We start from the raw sequence: 17,462 nt of genomic DNA on the forward strand, positions 1-17,462 counted from the left end.
CCGAGTCTCTTTCAAGCCAGGCTGGCCTCTATCTTACTGTGTAGCTGGGAGAATGACCTTGAACCTCTGATCTGCTTCCACCACACAGAGCCTGGCTTACAGGTGTGTGGTGCTCCATTTGTGCTGTTAGGGCCCCGTCTGTCCATCTCGAGGCTTCTCAATGCGAGGCAAGCTCTCTACCAGCTCTGCTACACCCCCAGTACAAAGACTGTTTCTCTCTTTTTTAAAAAACATCATAATTTTAGCATGATTATTCATTCCATGTAGGTTCTGTCCCATTTGAATAAACAAATTAATACTAAAGGACAGAGATTAAAGATGACAGTTTCTAGGCATCCTCTCCAGACCTCCCCCTGTGTCTGTTCCTGGTCAGCAGTGGCTGGTTTCCTGCCAGGAAAAGCACTATTGAGAGCTACACAACCAAGCTGAACCTTTTATTATTTTATTTATTTTTGAGACAGGGTTTCATGATGTAGCTCTGGCTGTCCTGGAACTCACTATGTAGACCAGGCTGGCCTTGAACCCACAGAGAGACATCTGCTTTTGCCTCTCTAGTGCTAGGATTAAAGGTGCTAACTTTTACTATTTCTGTGGATGAGTGTTTGGTCTATGTGTATGACTGTGCACTACTGTGTGCCAGGCCCTCAGAGGCCACAAGCGGATGTCAGAGCTCCTGGGTCTGAAGTTATCCTTCATTGTTAGCGTCTATGTGGGTTCTGGGAGTCAAACCCGAGTCCATTCTAACTAGTGCTCTTACCTGCTGAGCTGACTTTTCAGCTCCTTTTTTATTTGTGAGACAGGGTCCTATGGAATCCAGGCTGGCCTAAAGGATGACCCTGAATTTTTTTTTTGAGTCAGAGTGTAGCTTTGGCTGTCCTAGAACTATGTAGACTAGCCTTGAATTGACAGAATCCTCCTGTGTCTACCTCCCAAGTGCTGAGATTAAAGGCATGTGCCACCATGCTAGAACTGACCCTGGTCTTCCTGCTTACCCCTCTCCAGTGCCCCAAGTACACTAGTGTGTCTGGTTTTAAGTGATGTGGAAGTAGAACTGCTGGTTATGATCCACCCTGTGGGTGCTGGGAACTGAACTCAGGTCCTCTGTAAGAGCACTACATGCTGCCCGTAACCACCAAGCCACCTCTTCTGCCTAATAACGTATGTATAGAACTTATATACATACATACATGTGTTAGATCTTCATGTACGATGGGGGTTCATATGGAGGTCAGAAGATCACCTCAAGTTTGGTTCTCACCTTCCACCTTGTATTTGGTTCACATGTGTGGTCCAGGCTAGCTGGCCCCTGAGGTCCCAGGAAGTCTGTTTCTGCCTCTCATCTCACACAGCAACACAGGGATAGGTGGGGCTGGAACTCGGGTCCTCATTCTCTCTGGGTAAAATGCTTTGCCCACTGTGCCATTTCCTCAGCCCTATTTTCTTTGGCTCTTTTCCTGAGACAAGATCTTTCCATGAACCCGAGCCATGCCTTGAACTCTAAGTAGGCCAGGCTGACCCAGACCTCCAGATTTTCCTGCCTCAGGCTCCTGAGGGCTGGCATTCCAGGCTGCTACTGTACTCAGTACTCACTCATTTCAAGGGCAGCCTTGAAACCATTTAAATCTGAAAGGGCATCCACAGTGGCCAAGGCCACAACCACTCACCTACCCAACTCTGCTCCCACAACCTTGTAGAAAGAAGCAGTCAGGTACTAACAAGACATATTTCAAATAGTTTAATTTTAAAAATACTCTATTCAGTGCTAAAATAGGTCTTCACTTGCTGTTGCCCATTTCCATTTTTCTTAAACTTTTCTTTTTTCAGACAAAAAAATAAAATCATAAAGTTTAATTAAACATGCAGATTTTAAAGAAAAGGGAACTTTCTAGAAAGTCTGAGCTGAAGGAGTACTGGGGGCAGGTACTGTGGTCAGAACCTCCAATCATGGCTGGGGTTTTCTGCGGCAGGAGGCAGGGATGCTGGAATGAAACGGTAGGTGAGAACAGGAAGCTGCGTGTGCGTAGTGCGTGTGAGGAAGCAGAAGGTTCTGGCAGGCACAGGGCTGGGAGCAGCTGGAGCATCTAACAGAGGCAGCCTGCCTCAGGGACAGGATGCGCTCCCCCACGGGCTCCTGCCCACAGGTGGAGAAGGCCCCTCCTCCTGGAAGAGCCTCTCCCCGGTGTTCTCCACATCTCTACCGGCAGTCCCTCTTCCAGCACCAGCCTGCAGGGCCTGGCCCTGTGGCAAAGTCTACAGTCTCCATTCAGTTCAAGGAATCCTAGGCACTCTTCTCCAGGGTGCCTTCCACACCTTTCTCCTCGTGGCGGGGGCGCCAGCAGCTCCGTGCAGTGGTTCTGGAGGTGAGAAATGAACCCTGATGCTCTGGCCTACTTGGGGTGCAGAAAAGATGCGAGTGCTCCTCTGCTCAAGAGCAAGCAGACACAGTGTCAGGGACAGGAAGATGGTGCGACGACCCCACGCCCTCTGTCAGCCTTCTAGCCCAGAGGGCTCCCACGCACAGGCTCTGGACCCTAGTGCTTGCCCGGACCCCAGCATCAGAGCTCGGCCAGACCAGAATGCAATAAATAGAGGCAGGGGCCAGGAGGCGAGGGGCCGGGACGGTGCTAGCTTTCTGACGTGGTCTGTGGTACTACAGGCTGGTCCACACAGAATCGCTTCAAGGGCGGGGCACCAGAGTCCTCCTCCTCCTCGGTGGTCTGGAAATAGCAAGACAGGGCATGATGAACCATCCTCAGCAGCCCTGCCCATTCGCCACAATGCAGCCTACCCTCTACCTGCTCAGAGGTGACCAAACCCTCCCCCTGTTTTAGAACCAGCGACTGTCTCCCCAGCAGACACTACAGCCTACTCCAGCACAGCTGTGCCCTCCACCCGATTCCTAGGGTCCTTCCTTGTCTTCCCTGGAAACAGGGAAGGCTAGTGACCTCTTACCTGTGTCTCTACAGGCACCGGTTCTTCCTTTGTGAGTGTCGGAGGCTCATCTGCAACTTCAGACGCTGGCAGCGAAGGCTCTGCAAGAGCAGCAGTGTTAGCCTCAGCCTAAGTCTGGCATTGGCCTTGGCCTGGGGGCAGTTCCTGAGACGTATATCAAGAAGATGCAGGCTCAGGGACCACATGTGCAGGGCCCAGCTAAGGAGCCACTGTCCCTCATGTGAGATGAATGAAGTGTGACTGGGTCACAGAGGGCCACCACCCCAGCCTGGGTGGCAGACACTGGGAGCCAAAGCTTGCCTGCCACTCTGAGTGAACATCACCTTTCCTACTAAGCCCCCTGTTCTGAGAGGGCTGCTACATCAGATAAAACAACACATGGAAGGATCTAGAACAGCACATGGCCAACAGCAAGCACACATTATCCACACCAAAACAGCTTCTGTTGTGTGGCCAAACAACAGAAGCTAACAAGGACCAAAGATGCATAAGGGGCACCTCCCCGACTCACCCTCAAGGATCTCCTGGCCCAGTGTGGGTGGCTGGGAGTCATCAGTGCGGAAGTCTGAGGTGTGTGCTGGGCTCAGGGACTCGCTCTGCTGGGGGCTGGGGCTGGAGTTAGTGCTGCTGTCCACCTTGAGCTGATAGACATCTGACACGGAACTCTGGTTGCTGTTCTCATCTGGAAACCGAACAGTAAGGCAACAGCTGGCACCGTCCAAGGAGCTCAGACAGAGCCACTGACAGTTATCATTGCTGCACACCCTAAATGGGGGGTGGGGGTGGGGTTCCCATGTCCTGGGAACTCCGCAGTTTAAGCAGGTTTGCTTTGAGACAGGTGTCACTATATAGACCAGGCTAGCCTCAACCTTACATTGATCCTCCTGGCTCTGTTTCCTCAGTCCTAATTACAGATGTGACTCACCACACCTGACAAGAACTCACTCTGTAGCCAAACTCATGAGCTCGTGAACTCCCTGTCTTCTTCACCTCTGGAGTGCTGAGCTTGGAGGCATGCCCACCACACTGGCTTCTGTGTGGTGCTGAGGATGGGACCCAGGGCTTCCTGTGTACTGCATGAGCGCTCTACCGACTGAGCCATATTCCCAACCCAAGCATTTTCTATTTGACAATATATAGAACATGCAGCCAAAACTTGTGATTGCAACATTTCCAGCCCAGGAATGTGGAGCTCCGCTTATATAACCGTGCTTCCACTGCCTACCAATTACAGCTCTGGCCTGGTGGCTTCTCACTGCACAGTGGGAGGCAGGGCACCATCTGTGCCTTCCCATGGCACAAAGAATGGTAGCACCATGTGTCTGGACCTCAGAGTTCCTGAAGGAGGCTGTGGTGGTGGGAGGAGATCACCTCAGGCCCTCAGACACCTGACTGCCCCAGGATGAGAGATTACGCCTGGGGCTCTGTCTAAAGGCTTAAGGTCTCCAAGTTAAAGGCTAAGGTATCCACAGTCCCCTCCCCTCATCGCCTCCAGCAGGCACAGTCTGGTCACTTGCACTTGTTCTTCCTCTGTGGCCTCAGTTCAGACCTCCCTGTCACTGTTCTAGCCTGTTGTGACAGCCTTGAATCTCGGCCTTACACCACAGACAAAGTGAACACTCCAACCCATGCATGGCTCCTACAGTGGAGAGGGCTCTGTGCCCTGCACTCCTTAGGGCAGACAGAGATGTTTATGCCCTCGGGCCTCACTGTCTGCCATTCTTTAACCTTTACCCTGGTTCCAGCAGCTAGAAGCTGACTGAGCGCTGTTTCCCGAACCGTATCTTTACCAGCCTTCCTGCTGCTGGCTGCTATGACGTCCCTTTCCAGTATATGTTTGTAACAGCATGAGGTGCTCTGTGGAGCCCAGTGTTCACCATAGTGGAAAGGCCCACCCCAGGAGCTCTGATGCTTCTCCTGGCCCCTGTGCACACGCTGGTCACCTTCTATCACACTCTAGCCAGTCTCTGCCACTGCCCACTCCGGGATATCCCAGTGCCAGAAACAAGACGTACAAACAAAAAGAAGGAGTTGGTGACTGATGCCTCCTGTTTCCTGGAGCCTTCTGATCACTGAACAGCCTTTCCCCCTGTTCTCATTCCTCCGTGACCTCGACCTTGGTGGGGAGGAAGGAGGCGCTAGGTATCCTGCATATGGTTCCTAAGAGACAGTGGAAGGCCTCTGTGCTCTCCCCTCTTTCCAGGACTGCTATCCTCCAATCTAAAACCAAAGTGGCTTTTTGGTTTTCAGGTTCTCTCTCTGTGTGTGTGTGTGTGTGTGTGTGTGTGTGTGTGTGTGTGTAAAAGCTAAAGTTCTGATTGAGGCCAGGCGCCACAGACTTGTAACAGACTTCCTTGGGAGGCTGAGGCAGAGACAGTTCAAGGTCAGCCTACGGAACCTACAGAGATCCTATCTCAAAATTAAACATAGCAGGGCTACAGGCACAGCTCAGGGGCAGAGGCCTACCTCACACTGGGAAGGCTGTAAATTCAATCCCAAGTACTGTCAAAAGGAAAAAAAGAGCAGCCAAGTCCAGTCACCTGTGCACTCTGGCCCTGGGAGTGTGAGATTCCTTAAGTGGGGCTGACAACTGCCCGGCTTGTATCACACACAGGCTGAAGGAGGGTAAAAATGAGGACCAACATGGAACTGCCTTCTGAGCATAGTGCGAGCGTCACTTCTCAATCTTCCTAATGCGGAGGCCCATAATACCCCAACCATAAAATTATTTTTATTGATACTTTATAACTAATTTTGCTACTGTTATGAATCATAGTGTAAATACTGTGCTTTCTGATGGTCTAAGTGACCCTTATGAAATGCTCATTTAACCCCAAAGGGGTCGCAACCCACAGGTTGAGGACCACTGCTCTAGAAGGTGGTACTATGGGTGCAGGGGTCTCTCAGGCTGTTTGTCTCAGGAGGAAGCAACCTTAGCTGGGAGTGGCCTACTCAAAAGCAGCTATTTTAGGGTGATAAAATAGACACCCTAAAAAAGAAACAGCTTCTAGCAGGGAGTGGTGGTGCACATCTTTCATCCCAGCACTCCTGAGGTGGAGGCAGGCAACTCTACAGAGCTCCACAAAGGAAGTTCAGGGACAGCCAGGGCTGCACAGAGAGGCCCTGTCTCAAAACAAACAAACAAACAAACAAACAAACAAACACACACCACAGCTTCTGCTAAGGAAGGCCACACCCTCATGTGATGCCTATCAGGGTAACACCCACTGGTTAGGGAACTGCAGATAGCTGGTACCCTCAGCTCCGAGGCTCACTGTCCAGCACCGGGCAGTGCAAGTATTGTATCTACCTAACAAGGTCAGCATCCACCGGGATCAACGGAATGCCTGTGCACCGAAACCAGAGCTAAAGCACAGCACTTCAAGTAGTTCTCCAGAGAGAGTTGCTTGCTACTGGTTTGGATCCCAGGGCTGTGACAGGCTGGGCAAGCATGGCTGCTGACAGGCCGCGCAAGCATGGCTGCTGAGCTACAGACGCCATCCAAGCATGTCATGTGCTTTTTTTTTTTTCCTGGTTTTTCTTTTTAAAATACATATATTTTTATTTTTCATTACGTGCCAGTGTGCGTGTGTGTGCGTGTTCGTGTACATGTGAGCGGTATGTAGAGGTACTCAAGGAGACTAGAACGGAGGTCAGCTCCCCTGGAGCTGGAGGTACTGGCAGCTGTGAGGCAGCTGATGCGGGTTGGGACGGGACTTGTGTCCTCTGTGAGAGCAGTTCCCGCTGTTCTTTTGTTTACTTTTTTTTTTTTTTTGGTTTTTCGAGACAGGGCTTCTCTGTGTAGTCCTGGCTGTCCTGGAACTCATTCTGTAGACCAGGCTGGCCTCGAACTAAGAAATCCGCCTGCCTCTGCCTCCCAAGTGCTAGGATTAAAGGCCTATACCACCACACATGGTTCCCAGGTGTGTTCTTATTCCTGTGACATCCTTGAATTATTCTATATTTTTTAGATTTATTGTACATGTGTGCACTTTTGTACACCTGTGTCTTCATATCTGGACCACTTGTGTTCCTGGTGCCTGTGGAACTCAGAAGGCCTCAGATGCCCTGGAACTGGAGTTATGGATGGCTGTGAGGAACCTCCTGGGTGCTGAAAACTCAACCTGGATCCTTGAGAGAGCAACAAGTGTTCTTAACCACTGAGCTCTCCATCCAGCCCCTAGGTTTTCTATTTTCTGAAAGGAAGACATGCATAATCAACTCACCCTGAAATTCAAGGAGGAGGGAGGAATTGGCTGAGGCATCAGAGGGAAAGCCATTGGGTTCCCGGGCTACTGTATTATTCGCTTTTGATTTTTCTTTCTATAAAAGAAAAAGAAAGAAATATGACACAGGTAAGCAGGACTCACAAGGAGGACAAGGGGACCTGCTATTTGAGATCCCTCAGAGGTCTGAACAGAAGTAATGGGGGGAACTGGGAACCCAAGAGGTGGAGGAGAATGAGAAAGATGCAGGTAACCGCTTCCTCTGGACCCAGCCTCTCTAGCTGCAGAGTGAACTCCGCAGTGGAGCAGCTGAGAAACAAGAGAGGCAGGTATGTGGCCTTGTCCACAGCTCCACAGTTCTTCTCTGCCCTCACTGCAACAGTCAACACTCAACCCAGCCCCAACTAAGAGCCCGGTGTGGAAGTACACACCACACACACTCGAGACCACGTACACCACATACACGCAGAGTGCTGGCGGAGCGTCCATGATGCCCTGGGATTGCATCCCAGCACTGCATGAAGTGGGGCGTAATGGTGTGATGGTGCCCCACTGTAATCCCAGGGCCTGGGAGGCATGAAGAGCACAAGTTTAAGGTCATCCTTGCATGTGTATGTATACATACATGTAAATATGTATATATAGCAAGTTTGAGGTCGGCCTGGACTCCATGAGACTATCTCAACAAACAAACAAACCCTAAAAAACAACCCCCGCAAATAAAACAAAATAAAAAAACAACCGGGCTGGAGAGATGATCAGCGGTTAAGAACATTGGCTGCTCTTCCCCAGGGTCTGGGTTCTGCACCCACACAGCAGCTCACGACCATCTGTAACTCCATTTCCAGGGGATCTGATGCCCTTTTAGAGCCTCTGCAGACACCAGGCATGCATGTGGTGCACAGGCACACATGCAGTCAGAACACCCACACACTCAAAATAAAAGAATTAAACAAACCAAGTGCCCACAAGCACTAAACATTCAATTCTATAAGCGAGAAGAGCAGGAGAAAAAGAAGTGAAGCAGAGCGAAAACCCAGAGATTGATAAACACTGCAACAGCTCTTTACACGGGTTTCAGAAGCGAGAACATCGCCTACTGTGGAAAAGTCACAAATACATCAAAAATGAGTGAAAGCAAATTCGTAATGTTTTTGTTTGTTTGATTGGTTTCTTTGTTTGTTTGTTTGTTTTTCGAGACAGGGTTTCTCTGTGTAGCCCTAGCTGTCCTGGAACTCACTCTGTAGACCAGGCTGGCATCGAACTCAGAAATCCGCCAGCCTTTGCCTCCCAAGTCCTGGGATTAAAGGTGTGCGCCACCACCGCCTGGCATTTGATTGGTTTTTGAGACAGAGTCCCAGTATGTAGCCTGGCTAGAACTCTCATGTGTGGTGATCTGAATGAGAATGGTTGTTAGAATTCGGGGCGGTTTGGACAGACAACGCAAAGCCGGTCCGGTTCCACAGGAAGGGGTTTATTTGGGGAAGGGAGTGGAAGAGAGAAACGGGGGAAATGGCGGAGAGAAGAGAAAGAGAGAGAGGTTAGGGCGGTCTCAACTATTTAAGTGGGTGGTGCAGGTGAGCGAGGCAGGTGAATTCTGGGAGTGGTTGTCTCAGTAACGTAGGAGTCGCCGGTCCCTGAATATGACGTCACTGGGTTCAGACTTATACTAACAATGGTCTCTCCAGGTTTCTATGTTTCAATACTTGGTCTCCAGTTGGTGGAACCATGAGAAGGATTACGAGACTTGACCTAGTAGTACGAGGTGCTGGCTAGTTTCAGGTCCTCCTGACACTACATCATTTGGAAAGAGGGAACCTTAATTGAGAAAATGTCCCCATCAGACTGGCCTACGGGCAATCGTGTGGTGCACATTCTTGAAGGATGAAGGGGCCACTCCTGGGCTGGTGGTCCTGCATGCTATGAGAAAGCAGGCTGAGCAAGGCAGGAAGCAGCTCCTTCTCCTCCTCTGCTTAGGTTTCTGCTTCCAGGTTCCTACCTTGAGTTCCTTCCCTGATTTAGCTGCAGATTGCCAGGAACCTGAGAATCACCGGCTGTAACCTGGGAGCTTTAAACTAGAATTAACCTTTTCTTCCCCAGGGGCAATGTCTTTATCACATCAATGAAAACTCAAAGACAGAGGAGATGGGAGTGGGCTTTGAGTTTTGAAAAGACTCACACCATTCCCAGAGAATGCTCTGCCTCCTGCAGTGTGAGCTCTCAGCTGTCCCAGCCACTGGAGACTAAATAACCCTCTGGAACCAAAAGCCCAATTAGTCAGTCTCTGTCTCTCTCTCTCTCTCTCTCTCTCTCTCTCTCTCTCTCTCTCTCTCTAAGATTTATTTATTTTATGTATTCACCATTGCTCTCTTCAGACACACCAGAAGAGTGTATTACATCCTATTACAGATGGTTATGAGCCACCATGTGGTTGCTGGGAATTGAACTCAGGACCTCTGGAAGAGCAGCCAGTGCTCTTAACTGCAGAGCCGTCTCTCCAGCCCTAAATGCTTTCCTTTAAAGTTGCCTAGATCATGGTATCCCATCACAGCAACAGAAAAGTAACTAAGGCACGATGTAAACCAGGATGGCCTGGTAATCTCTGCCTCTTGAGCGCTGAGATTAAAGGTGTACACTGCCATGCCCTGCCTGTGTGACAGGTTTTAAAACACAAAAGAATCCTGCAAAAACCCTCCATACCAGCCCACTTGAAGACTATGAGCAGGGGACTGCAGACGTTTCAAGTCTCCATGTAAGCCTGAAGACAAACACTACAGGAAGCTGGCCATCAATGCCAGCCAGAATGTGCTGGTCACACAAGTGCACGCTTGTGAGGATTGAGGAGAAGGGGTAAGTTGGCACTGTCCCCAGTAAGGAACCAGGACAAATGTCCATCTGCATGTAAATGATGGAAGTGGAGCCCTACTTCACACATATCTGCCCTGCCTCAGGTGTCTTATAAATGGAAAGACAACAGCCAGCCTCTAGATTGCATGGAAGATCATCTCTGTGGCCTTGAAGAAAGGCCATATTCCTTCTGTTCCTTTCATTATGGGGATGAGTGTCCTACCACTGATCTGATTCCAATTCACTACACTGCCCACACTGACCTCAAACTACTTCTGCAGCCCAGACAGGCTGTGAACCTGTGTTCTTCCTCTGCCTCCTGAATGTAGCTGAGACTGCAGGCCTGTGGCACTACTAGACCCAACTAGTTATTTTGTTGTTTTAGACGGCTATGAAGCCCAGGCTCGTGAGCCTCCAGTTGCTGGATTCTCAAGTGTGCTCTACCACACTTGGCTGGGAAATGTCCTTAGGCCTTAATTTAAATGCATCAACAATATTTTCAAAGACTTATTTATTTTATTTATGAGTACACTGTAGCTGTCTTCAGACACACCAGAAGAGGGCATCCAATCTCATTATGGATGGTTGTGAGCCACCATGTGGTTGCTGGGATTTGAACTCAGGACTTCTGGAAGAGCAGTCAGTGCTCTTAACCGCTGAGCCATCTATCCAGCCCCTCAAAGATTTATTTTTATCTTTATGAAATATGAACACTTTACCTAGACACTGCAGTTCATATCTGTGATCCCAGCACTCTGAAGGCTAGAGAGGAGATATGTACAAGTCCAGGGACAGCCTGAGCTACACAGTGAGATTCTGTTGCAAAAAATCCCCAAAATGAATAAATACAATGAAACACTTCTATTACTCTGGATACTACAGAAAATGGCTTAAAAACAAGTTACAAATGGAAAGATACACAGATAGCTTAATGAACAATAAGCAGAATTCCCACGACTCCTAAGAAAAAGACTCTGTAAGGAACTTGCCAAGCAGTGGCTCAGCAGCTCAGAACATTTGCTGCTTTTCCAGAGGATTTATGTTCAAGCCCAGCACCCACACGGCAGTTCACATCTGTGTGTAATTTTAGTTCCACAGGACCTGATATGCATTTCTGGCCTCCACTGGCAAAACACACATGCACATAAAATAAAAATAAGCAATATGTTTTAAATGCGGAGGAGCTGGAGAGATGGTCCAGCAGTTAAAGAGCATTTACTGCACTTTCACAGGATCTAGATTTCATTTCCAGTACCTAGATGGTGACTCAGCCATCCATGACTCCAGTTCCGAGGGATCGGAAGCCCTCTCCCGACCTTCCCGGGCATCAGGCAGGAATATGGTACAATTGTATACATGCAGGCAGAATAGCCATAATGAAAAGGAAAAAAATCTATGCAGGAAAAATACAGGTGTTTGGTTTCTGACCCCCCAGATAGGGGACTGAGGTGCAAATTTTACTCAAAGCAGGGCTTGAAGCAGACCTGGCCTCCAGGATCTCCCAGGATTCCTCAGGCATATCAGGCCCTCAACCCTGACCTCTCCAGCCCAGGGGCTGGGCTGCCTTTTCCCAAGAGAGTCTTCCCTATATAATCCAGACCTTTTGCGCTCCCTTGCGCGCTCTCTCTCTCCCTTCCCCCACCCCGTTCTTTCTCCCCACCCTTCTCTCTCTCCATGGTGACTTATCTGGCCTTTGACCTTGGGGGGGACAATGAACTCCCCCAAGAGCAGCTTCCCTTGCCAGGCGGTGGGGGCGCATGCCTTTAATCCCAGCACTTGGGGGGCAGAGGCAGACGGATTTCTGAGTTTGAGGTCAGCCTGGTCTACAGAGTGAGTTCCAGGACAGCCAGGGCTACACAGAGAAACCCTGTCTCGAAAAACCAAAAAAAAAAAAAGCAGCTTCCCAGTAAACCTGCCCGTATATATAATTTAATCTGGCTTGAATTGGCTCACTTTACCATGAGAGAAAGAAGCTACCAACAGGAACAGTTAAGCTACTGTCTAACTAAAGAGAAAATAAAGGCGTCAATAGTAAAGGAGAGTCTTGCACAGACCTTGCCTAGAGAGCCTGAGGTCTTTTCAGAGAAATCGATTCCTTTATAATTAAAAGAGGCAAGAAATGGGAACTAAGAAAATGGTCTCCTTAACTGTTGCCCCTCCCCAACTTACCTCCTTGCTATCTGTCACAGGCACCCATTTGAATATCCTCAGGGACGTGTCACCCACAGTCACCCATTTCTTCTCCCTGGAAGAGGAGTATTAATTAGGATTGATAAAGCACATTTCTTGTTTCTTTATTGACTATGCTTTCTGCATCTCAACAGATTGCTCCTTTGATCTGGGATGCCTTCTAGACGTCTCTATCACATCACACCTGAAGGTGGGTTTGGACAAGAGGATGTAATGAGAGTAGGGCTGAAAGTCAGGAGTTGGGGAGTGGGGTGGCTTGTATGTGTGTAATCTTAGCACTTGGAGGTTGAGGCAGGAGAACTGCCACAAACTGGGGGTGGGGGAAGACATAAGGGGCACCGAATGTGGCACAGTCTTCACAGGCTTATTAGCATGTACAGGTCCTGACTCAAATCCCAGCAGAAAGAAGCCAGTCCTCACTGGAGATAATTCTAGTCTCTCTAGGCTGATTTTGTTCATCTTCTATTTAGGGGCTCCTCCAAAGCACGAACAATCACAAGACAAGAACAAGCAGCATTTGCATGCTGGGTAACTGAGATTACTCACAGAAAAAAACTACAGCTTTGTAGCTGCCTTGGAGTCTCTGGCTTGGAACTACAGTGGGAGGCACTAGTCTGGCCTGGCCAAGGCTATGGGCTCCATCCCCAGCTTATACACGAAACTGACCCCTCCCTCAACATTCTTCCCTGTTTTCCTGAGGTAGACATGGCAGACTTACCACCCTACTGGCAAAGCAAGAAAAGGTTGGGTGGCATCTACTCAAGATCACCCTAAGACAAACTATAAAGGCCTCCCAGGTCTCTAAGCCCAACAGAACCAGGAGTGCCCTCAACTCATTCAGCATGTCTCCTTTGTGTGTGTGTTGGGGGTTGGGGTGGGGGTAGGGACGGAATGCAGGGCCTTGGCCATGCTAGGAAAGTGCTTTACCACTAAGCAACATCCCTACTTGCTCAAAAATGCTTCTTTTGCCTTTTCTGTTTTTCGGTAGGGACTCTTAAATCACTTAGACTGGCCTTAAACCTGGGACCCTCCTGCCTCAGCTTCCTGAGTAGCTGAGCTCACAGGCCTAAGGCATTTGGCCCATTTCACTATGTTGCTTAGGCCTGAAGCCCCTAGATTCATGTGCTCTTCCTTGAGTAGCTAGGGGACTATAGGTGCGGTGTGTTTTGCTGCAGTGTTACTTATTTCTGAGTTAAGAAGTCAAACATTGGGCTAGGGTATATATAGTTCAGTGCTAGAGAAATCTAGTGTGAGCAAGGCTCTGGGCTCTACCCTCTGAATTAGGGAATGGGAGTTGCTTCAAACATGTGGAATGTCTTGAAGTTCAGCCTAACATAATTAAGGAAAATTCTATGAAGGTGACCTTCGTTAGAACTTCAAAATGTGTCTCTGAGGAGCCATTTAAGTTTCTTTGAACATTTTATTATTCTTACGTGCATGGGTGCTTTACATGCATGTGTGTCCGTGCATCATATACAACGGATGCCAGAGGACATGGGATTCCATGCACTTGGGAAGCAGAGGCAGGCAGATGTTCGAGAGTTCAAGGCCAGCCTGGCCACAAAGTGAATCCCAGGACAGCCAAAGATTTTGAGACACTGATTCAAAACAAAACAACAAAAAAAAATCACTCTAGCGGCTTCTTAGTCACTGGGTAAACTGAGGCACAAGGATCACTGCAAGCCTGCGGTACTCGGAGAGGTCCGGTTAAAAAAATAAAACCAAACAGTAACGAAATTACTAAATCATTATGTGAGGGAAATGGCTCAAAGGCTTGGTTCAGAACAGTTTAAAGCAATGAAATCTTGACCTAAATTGTTCCCTAAATCTGGGTTTGCAATAAACATTTGCAGGGACAGAGTCCCCCGGGCGCCAAGAACAAACGTATGGTGAGTGAGCGGGCCCCAGATCTACGGATAGAAGGGATTTCTGTTCCAAAAGTGCCGTGTTTACAAACTTCCGCTTAACTTCGACCACTTATATCGCATAAGACTTGTCAACAACGGACATCCCCGGACAGTTTTGATGCGCAGGAGCAGAAACCGAGCCGGGAGCCGCCAAGCAGCATTTCCGCGAGGTCCCGCCGGAAGTGTAACTGTGAAGCGCCAGGTCCCTCCCGGGGCAGAGCGGACGGAAGCAACGAATGACAGCTAGTGGGAGGGGCTACGAGCCGACTGTCCTTCTGATTGGCTACTGTGAACGCGGACTCTGACTTCACGCCGACGCCAGCGCGCCCTCCTTTCGCTTTTTTGCTCCGGCCCCCTCCCCCCAAGGGCCAGCCTCTTGGTTCCCACCCTGCCTATACGTGTCTGGCGAGTCTCCGCGCCGGGTTTCCCGCAACCCCACGTCAGCAACCCCTCCGCTCCCGCCCCTCACCATTTCCGCACTTTCTCGATGGCCGCCATCACCTTCTTGATGTCATCTTTGGCCCGGCTACGGGTCTCGGCCCGGACCGAACGGCCCGACATGGCGGCGGCGGGGAGTGGCTGGGGGCCGGGACACTGCTCCCAAGACGCGGGATATCACGCGCCTCACGCGTCGCCGTCCACCCGCTGCCACCGCAGCACGTCACCGCGGCCGTCGCCCCCCCCCAACCTCCGTGCGCGCGTGCGCGAGGGAGCGCGCGCACCCGCCCGCCCCTTGGGCCCTGAAGGCCTCAGCGCGCTTGCGCACCCGCCCGGGGGTGTCCCTGCTGGGCACCTCCAGAGACCCTTAGACTGCTCACTGGCAGGCAGAGCCTGGTGTCACCTGCACGTGGTGTGTGCCAGGCGAGGCTGCGATGGTGGTGGTGGGATGAGATTTCGAAGTCACCACTTACCTATCTTCTGCTTCAACAAACTTTACTTATTTATGCATGCCGTGGAGTTTGTGACCAGGCCAACCTCGAATTCAGAACCACCTGATTCTGCCTCCCCGGTGGTGGTGTGTGCCACCGCATTTGACCGGGAAATTTTATTTCATTTTGGTTTTCCGAGACAGGGTTTCTCTGTGTAGCCCTGGCTGTCCTGCAACTCTCTTTGTAGACCAGGCTGGCCTTGAACTCAGAGATATGCCTGCCTCTGCCTCAGGAGTGCTGGGATCAAAGGGGTGAGCCACCACACCCACTGGAAAAATACTTTAAGTGCATATGGTACAGAGGACAGTTTGTGGGAGCTGCTTCCCCTGAGTGAGTTTTAGGCTGGCATCAAGTCCATTAAACATCCCCCACCCATGACTCTTAGCCCTCTAAGGAATTATTTATACACTTCATGTTCATGTAACTAGAGACCTGTGTCATCACTGTCTAAATGTTCCAGAGTCGATACCACATTTCATTTTTCATTTTGACTTCCCATTTTCGATCTTGGCTACCCACCTGGAAATTAGTTCTGATTGAATCATCTGCTTTTCCAACAGCAGCTTTTCCTGAGTGTTTTGCACCAGGCTCATGCTTAGCACTCCACTGTCATGGAATTCAGCAGTTCTGAATAAAACATTGCCTGTGTTCTGTGCATTGGACCAAGTACTGAGGGCATATAAGAGCTTCTTTGGAAGAACTTCTGGACCAGGAATTGTGAAGAACACATTTACCCCAGCACTTGGGAGGCAGAGGCAGGTGGATTTCTGAGTTCAAGGCCAACCTTGTCTACAGAGTGAGTTCCAGGACAGCCAGGGCTATGCAGAGAAACCCTGTCTGGGGGTAGGGGAGAGAGGACAAAAAGAAAAAAAGAAAGAAAACGGGTGAGTGAAAAGCAGTGCTAACAAACACAACAAATAGAAGGCATAGGGTGAACTACAGCAGACATTTCATGCTCCACAGGTACTTGTTTGAATGAGCATTGGATTTTACTTGCAGTTCCAGGAAAATCAAGAGTTCAAGATCTTCCTTGACTATGTTGGAAGTTTGAGGCCCGTTCGGGCTAGGTGAGACCCTGTCAAAGAAGAGGGAGAAGAGTGTGCCCCCCAGTGAGTGTAGCTTACCCCGAACTTGACAAAGCTTCTAATTTAGGATTCTCAGCCGGTTCAGCTGGTTAAGCATGTTTGCTGGTAAGAGATTCCTAAACAGCTCCTTTGAGTGAGTGGAAGAGCCCAAGTAACAAATGCAGGGAAAGAATTACTGTCGAAATAACTGGGTCAAAGGTGATGAATCTGTTCCCCAAACCCAGATGACCTGATACAAGTGAACCCAGGTGTTGCCTAAACATTATAACATACATAGGAGATTACAGTGAAGAGGATGCTGTCACTGCTTTGGAGAGGAAAGGAAAGACCAAGAAAAGAATGCAAGGCAGACTGACAGTGTGCTAAGCTTCACTGCTTGTGTTCATGTACAAGGCCACCCTCTGACAGCTATGTTTGATTTTTCTCACCACCTAAGTCCAAGCCATTGCCAGCAAGAACTCCCTCTGCTGGTCATATTTTTCTGCCACCTTCTTTAAATTTAAATTTTTTTTTTTTTGAGGTAGCATCTTCCCATATAGCCTGGAACCCAACCTGCCCAACCTGGGCTAAATAGCAAGACCCTTTCTCAAATAAACAGGTAGGATCGCAGTGGTGGCTCACGCCTTTAATCCCAGCACCTGTGAGGCCGAGACAGGTGGATTTCTGAGTTCAAGGCCAGCCTGGTCTACAGAGTGAGTTCCAGGTCAGTCCGGGCTACACAGAGAAACCCTGTCTCAAAAAACCAAACAAACAAAAAAAACCAAAATACCCCCCCCCAAAAAAAACCAGGTAGGATCTAGTAGCATACACCTGTAAGCCTAGCACTGGGGAAATTTAGGCTAGAAGGACAGGAACTCAAGGTCAAGGCCAGCTTTGACTACATTGTGGTTTCAAGGCCCACCTGGGCTCCATGAGATCTTGATTTTGAGGAAAAAAGGAAAAAGTAGGTTTGGAACGGAGAGTCCGATGGTACAGGGCTTGCCTAGAATCATTCAGTAAAGGATCAGGTCAGTGCAGTAACCAAGTACCTGCTAGATCAGCCAGTCTGGGAACACAGCTCAGCATTAGAGCATGCGCTTGACTTCTCTCCCAAGTCTCACACACTAACACACATGGAAAAAATGGACTCCTGAGAGTTACAAAGCCCCTACCCTTAAAGGATCACCCCATATAAGACAAAGGCAGGGGTTTTACAGGGAAACACTAGGAACAAGTTTGAGCTCTACGCTCAGACGTTGGATTGAATTGGTGTTTGCCACTTCAGCTCCAGAAGTCTCGGTTTCTCCATCTGTAGTGTGCTTATAGTTCTGCACTACCTCAGGAAAC

At 49.4% G+C, this 17,462-nt stretch overlaps 1 protein-coding gene across 1 annotated transcript; it reads right to left on the bottom strand.

The window, feature by feature from the left end:
• Positions 1 to 1,720: 1,720 nt before the first annotated feature.
• Bcl7b (BAF chromatin remodeling complex subunit BCL7B) lies at positions 1,721 to 14,824 on the bottom strand. Its single transcript, XM_028766026.1, has 6 exons — positions 14,592 to 14,824; positions 12,195 to 12,270; positions 7,179 to 7,275; positions 3,464 to 3,634; positions 2,953 to 3,032; positions 1,721 to 2,717 (listed from the first exon to the last, which is right to left on the bottom strand). Exons 1-6 carry the CDS (start codon positions 14,681 to 14,683, stop codon positions 2,625 to 2,627), a joined length of 609 nt encoding a protein of 202 aa, XP_028621859.1. The 5' UTR covers positions 14,684 to 14,824; the 3' UTR covers positions 1,721 to 2,624.
• Between the last annotated feature and the right edge of the window lie 2,638 nt (positions 14,825 to 17,462).

This window comes from Grammomys surdaster, unplaced genomic scaffold (assembly GCF_004785775.1).
Source record: "Grammomys surdaster isolate TR1022 unplaced genomic scaffold, NIH_TR_1.0 166, whole genome shotgun sequence".
Classification (NCBI taxonomy): Eukaryota; Metazoa; Chordata; class Mammalia; order Rodentia; family Muridae; genus Grammomys; species Grammomys surdaster.

Excerpts from the sequence above, each read along its gene's own strand:
- Bcl7b (XM_028766026.1), bottom strand. The coding sequence starts at position 14,683 with ATGTCGGGCCGTTCGGTCCGGGCCGAGACCCGTAGCCGGGCCAAAGAT. Across the intron at positions 7,276-12,194 it reads CTGTGACAGATAGCAAGGAG|AAAGAAAAATCAAAAGCGAA; the intron begins GTAAGTTGGGGA and ends TTTCTTTTATAG. Across the intron at positions 2,718-2,952 it reads CGGTGCCTGTAGAGACACAG|ACCACCGAGGAGGAGGAGGA; the intron begins GTAAGAGGTCAC and ends TGCTATTTCCAG.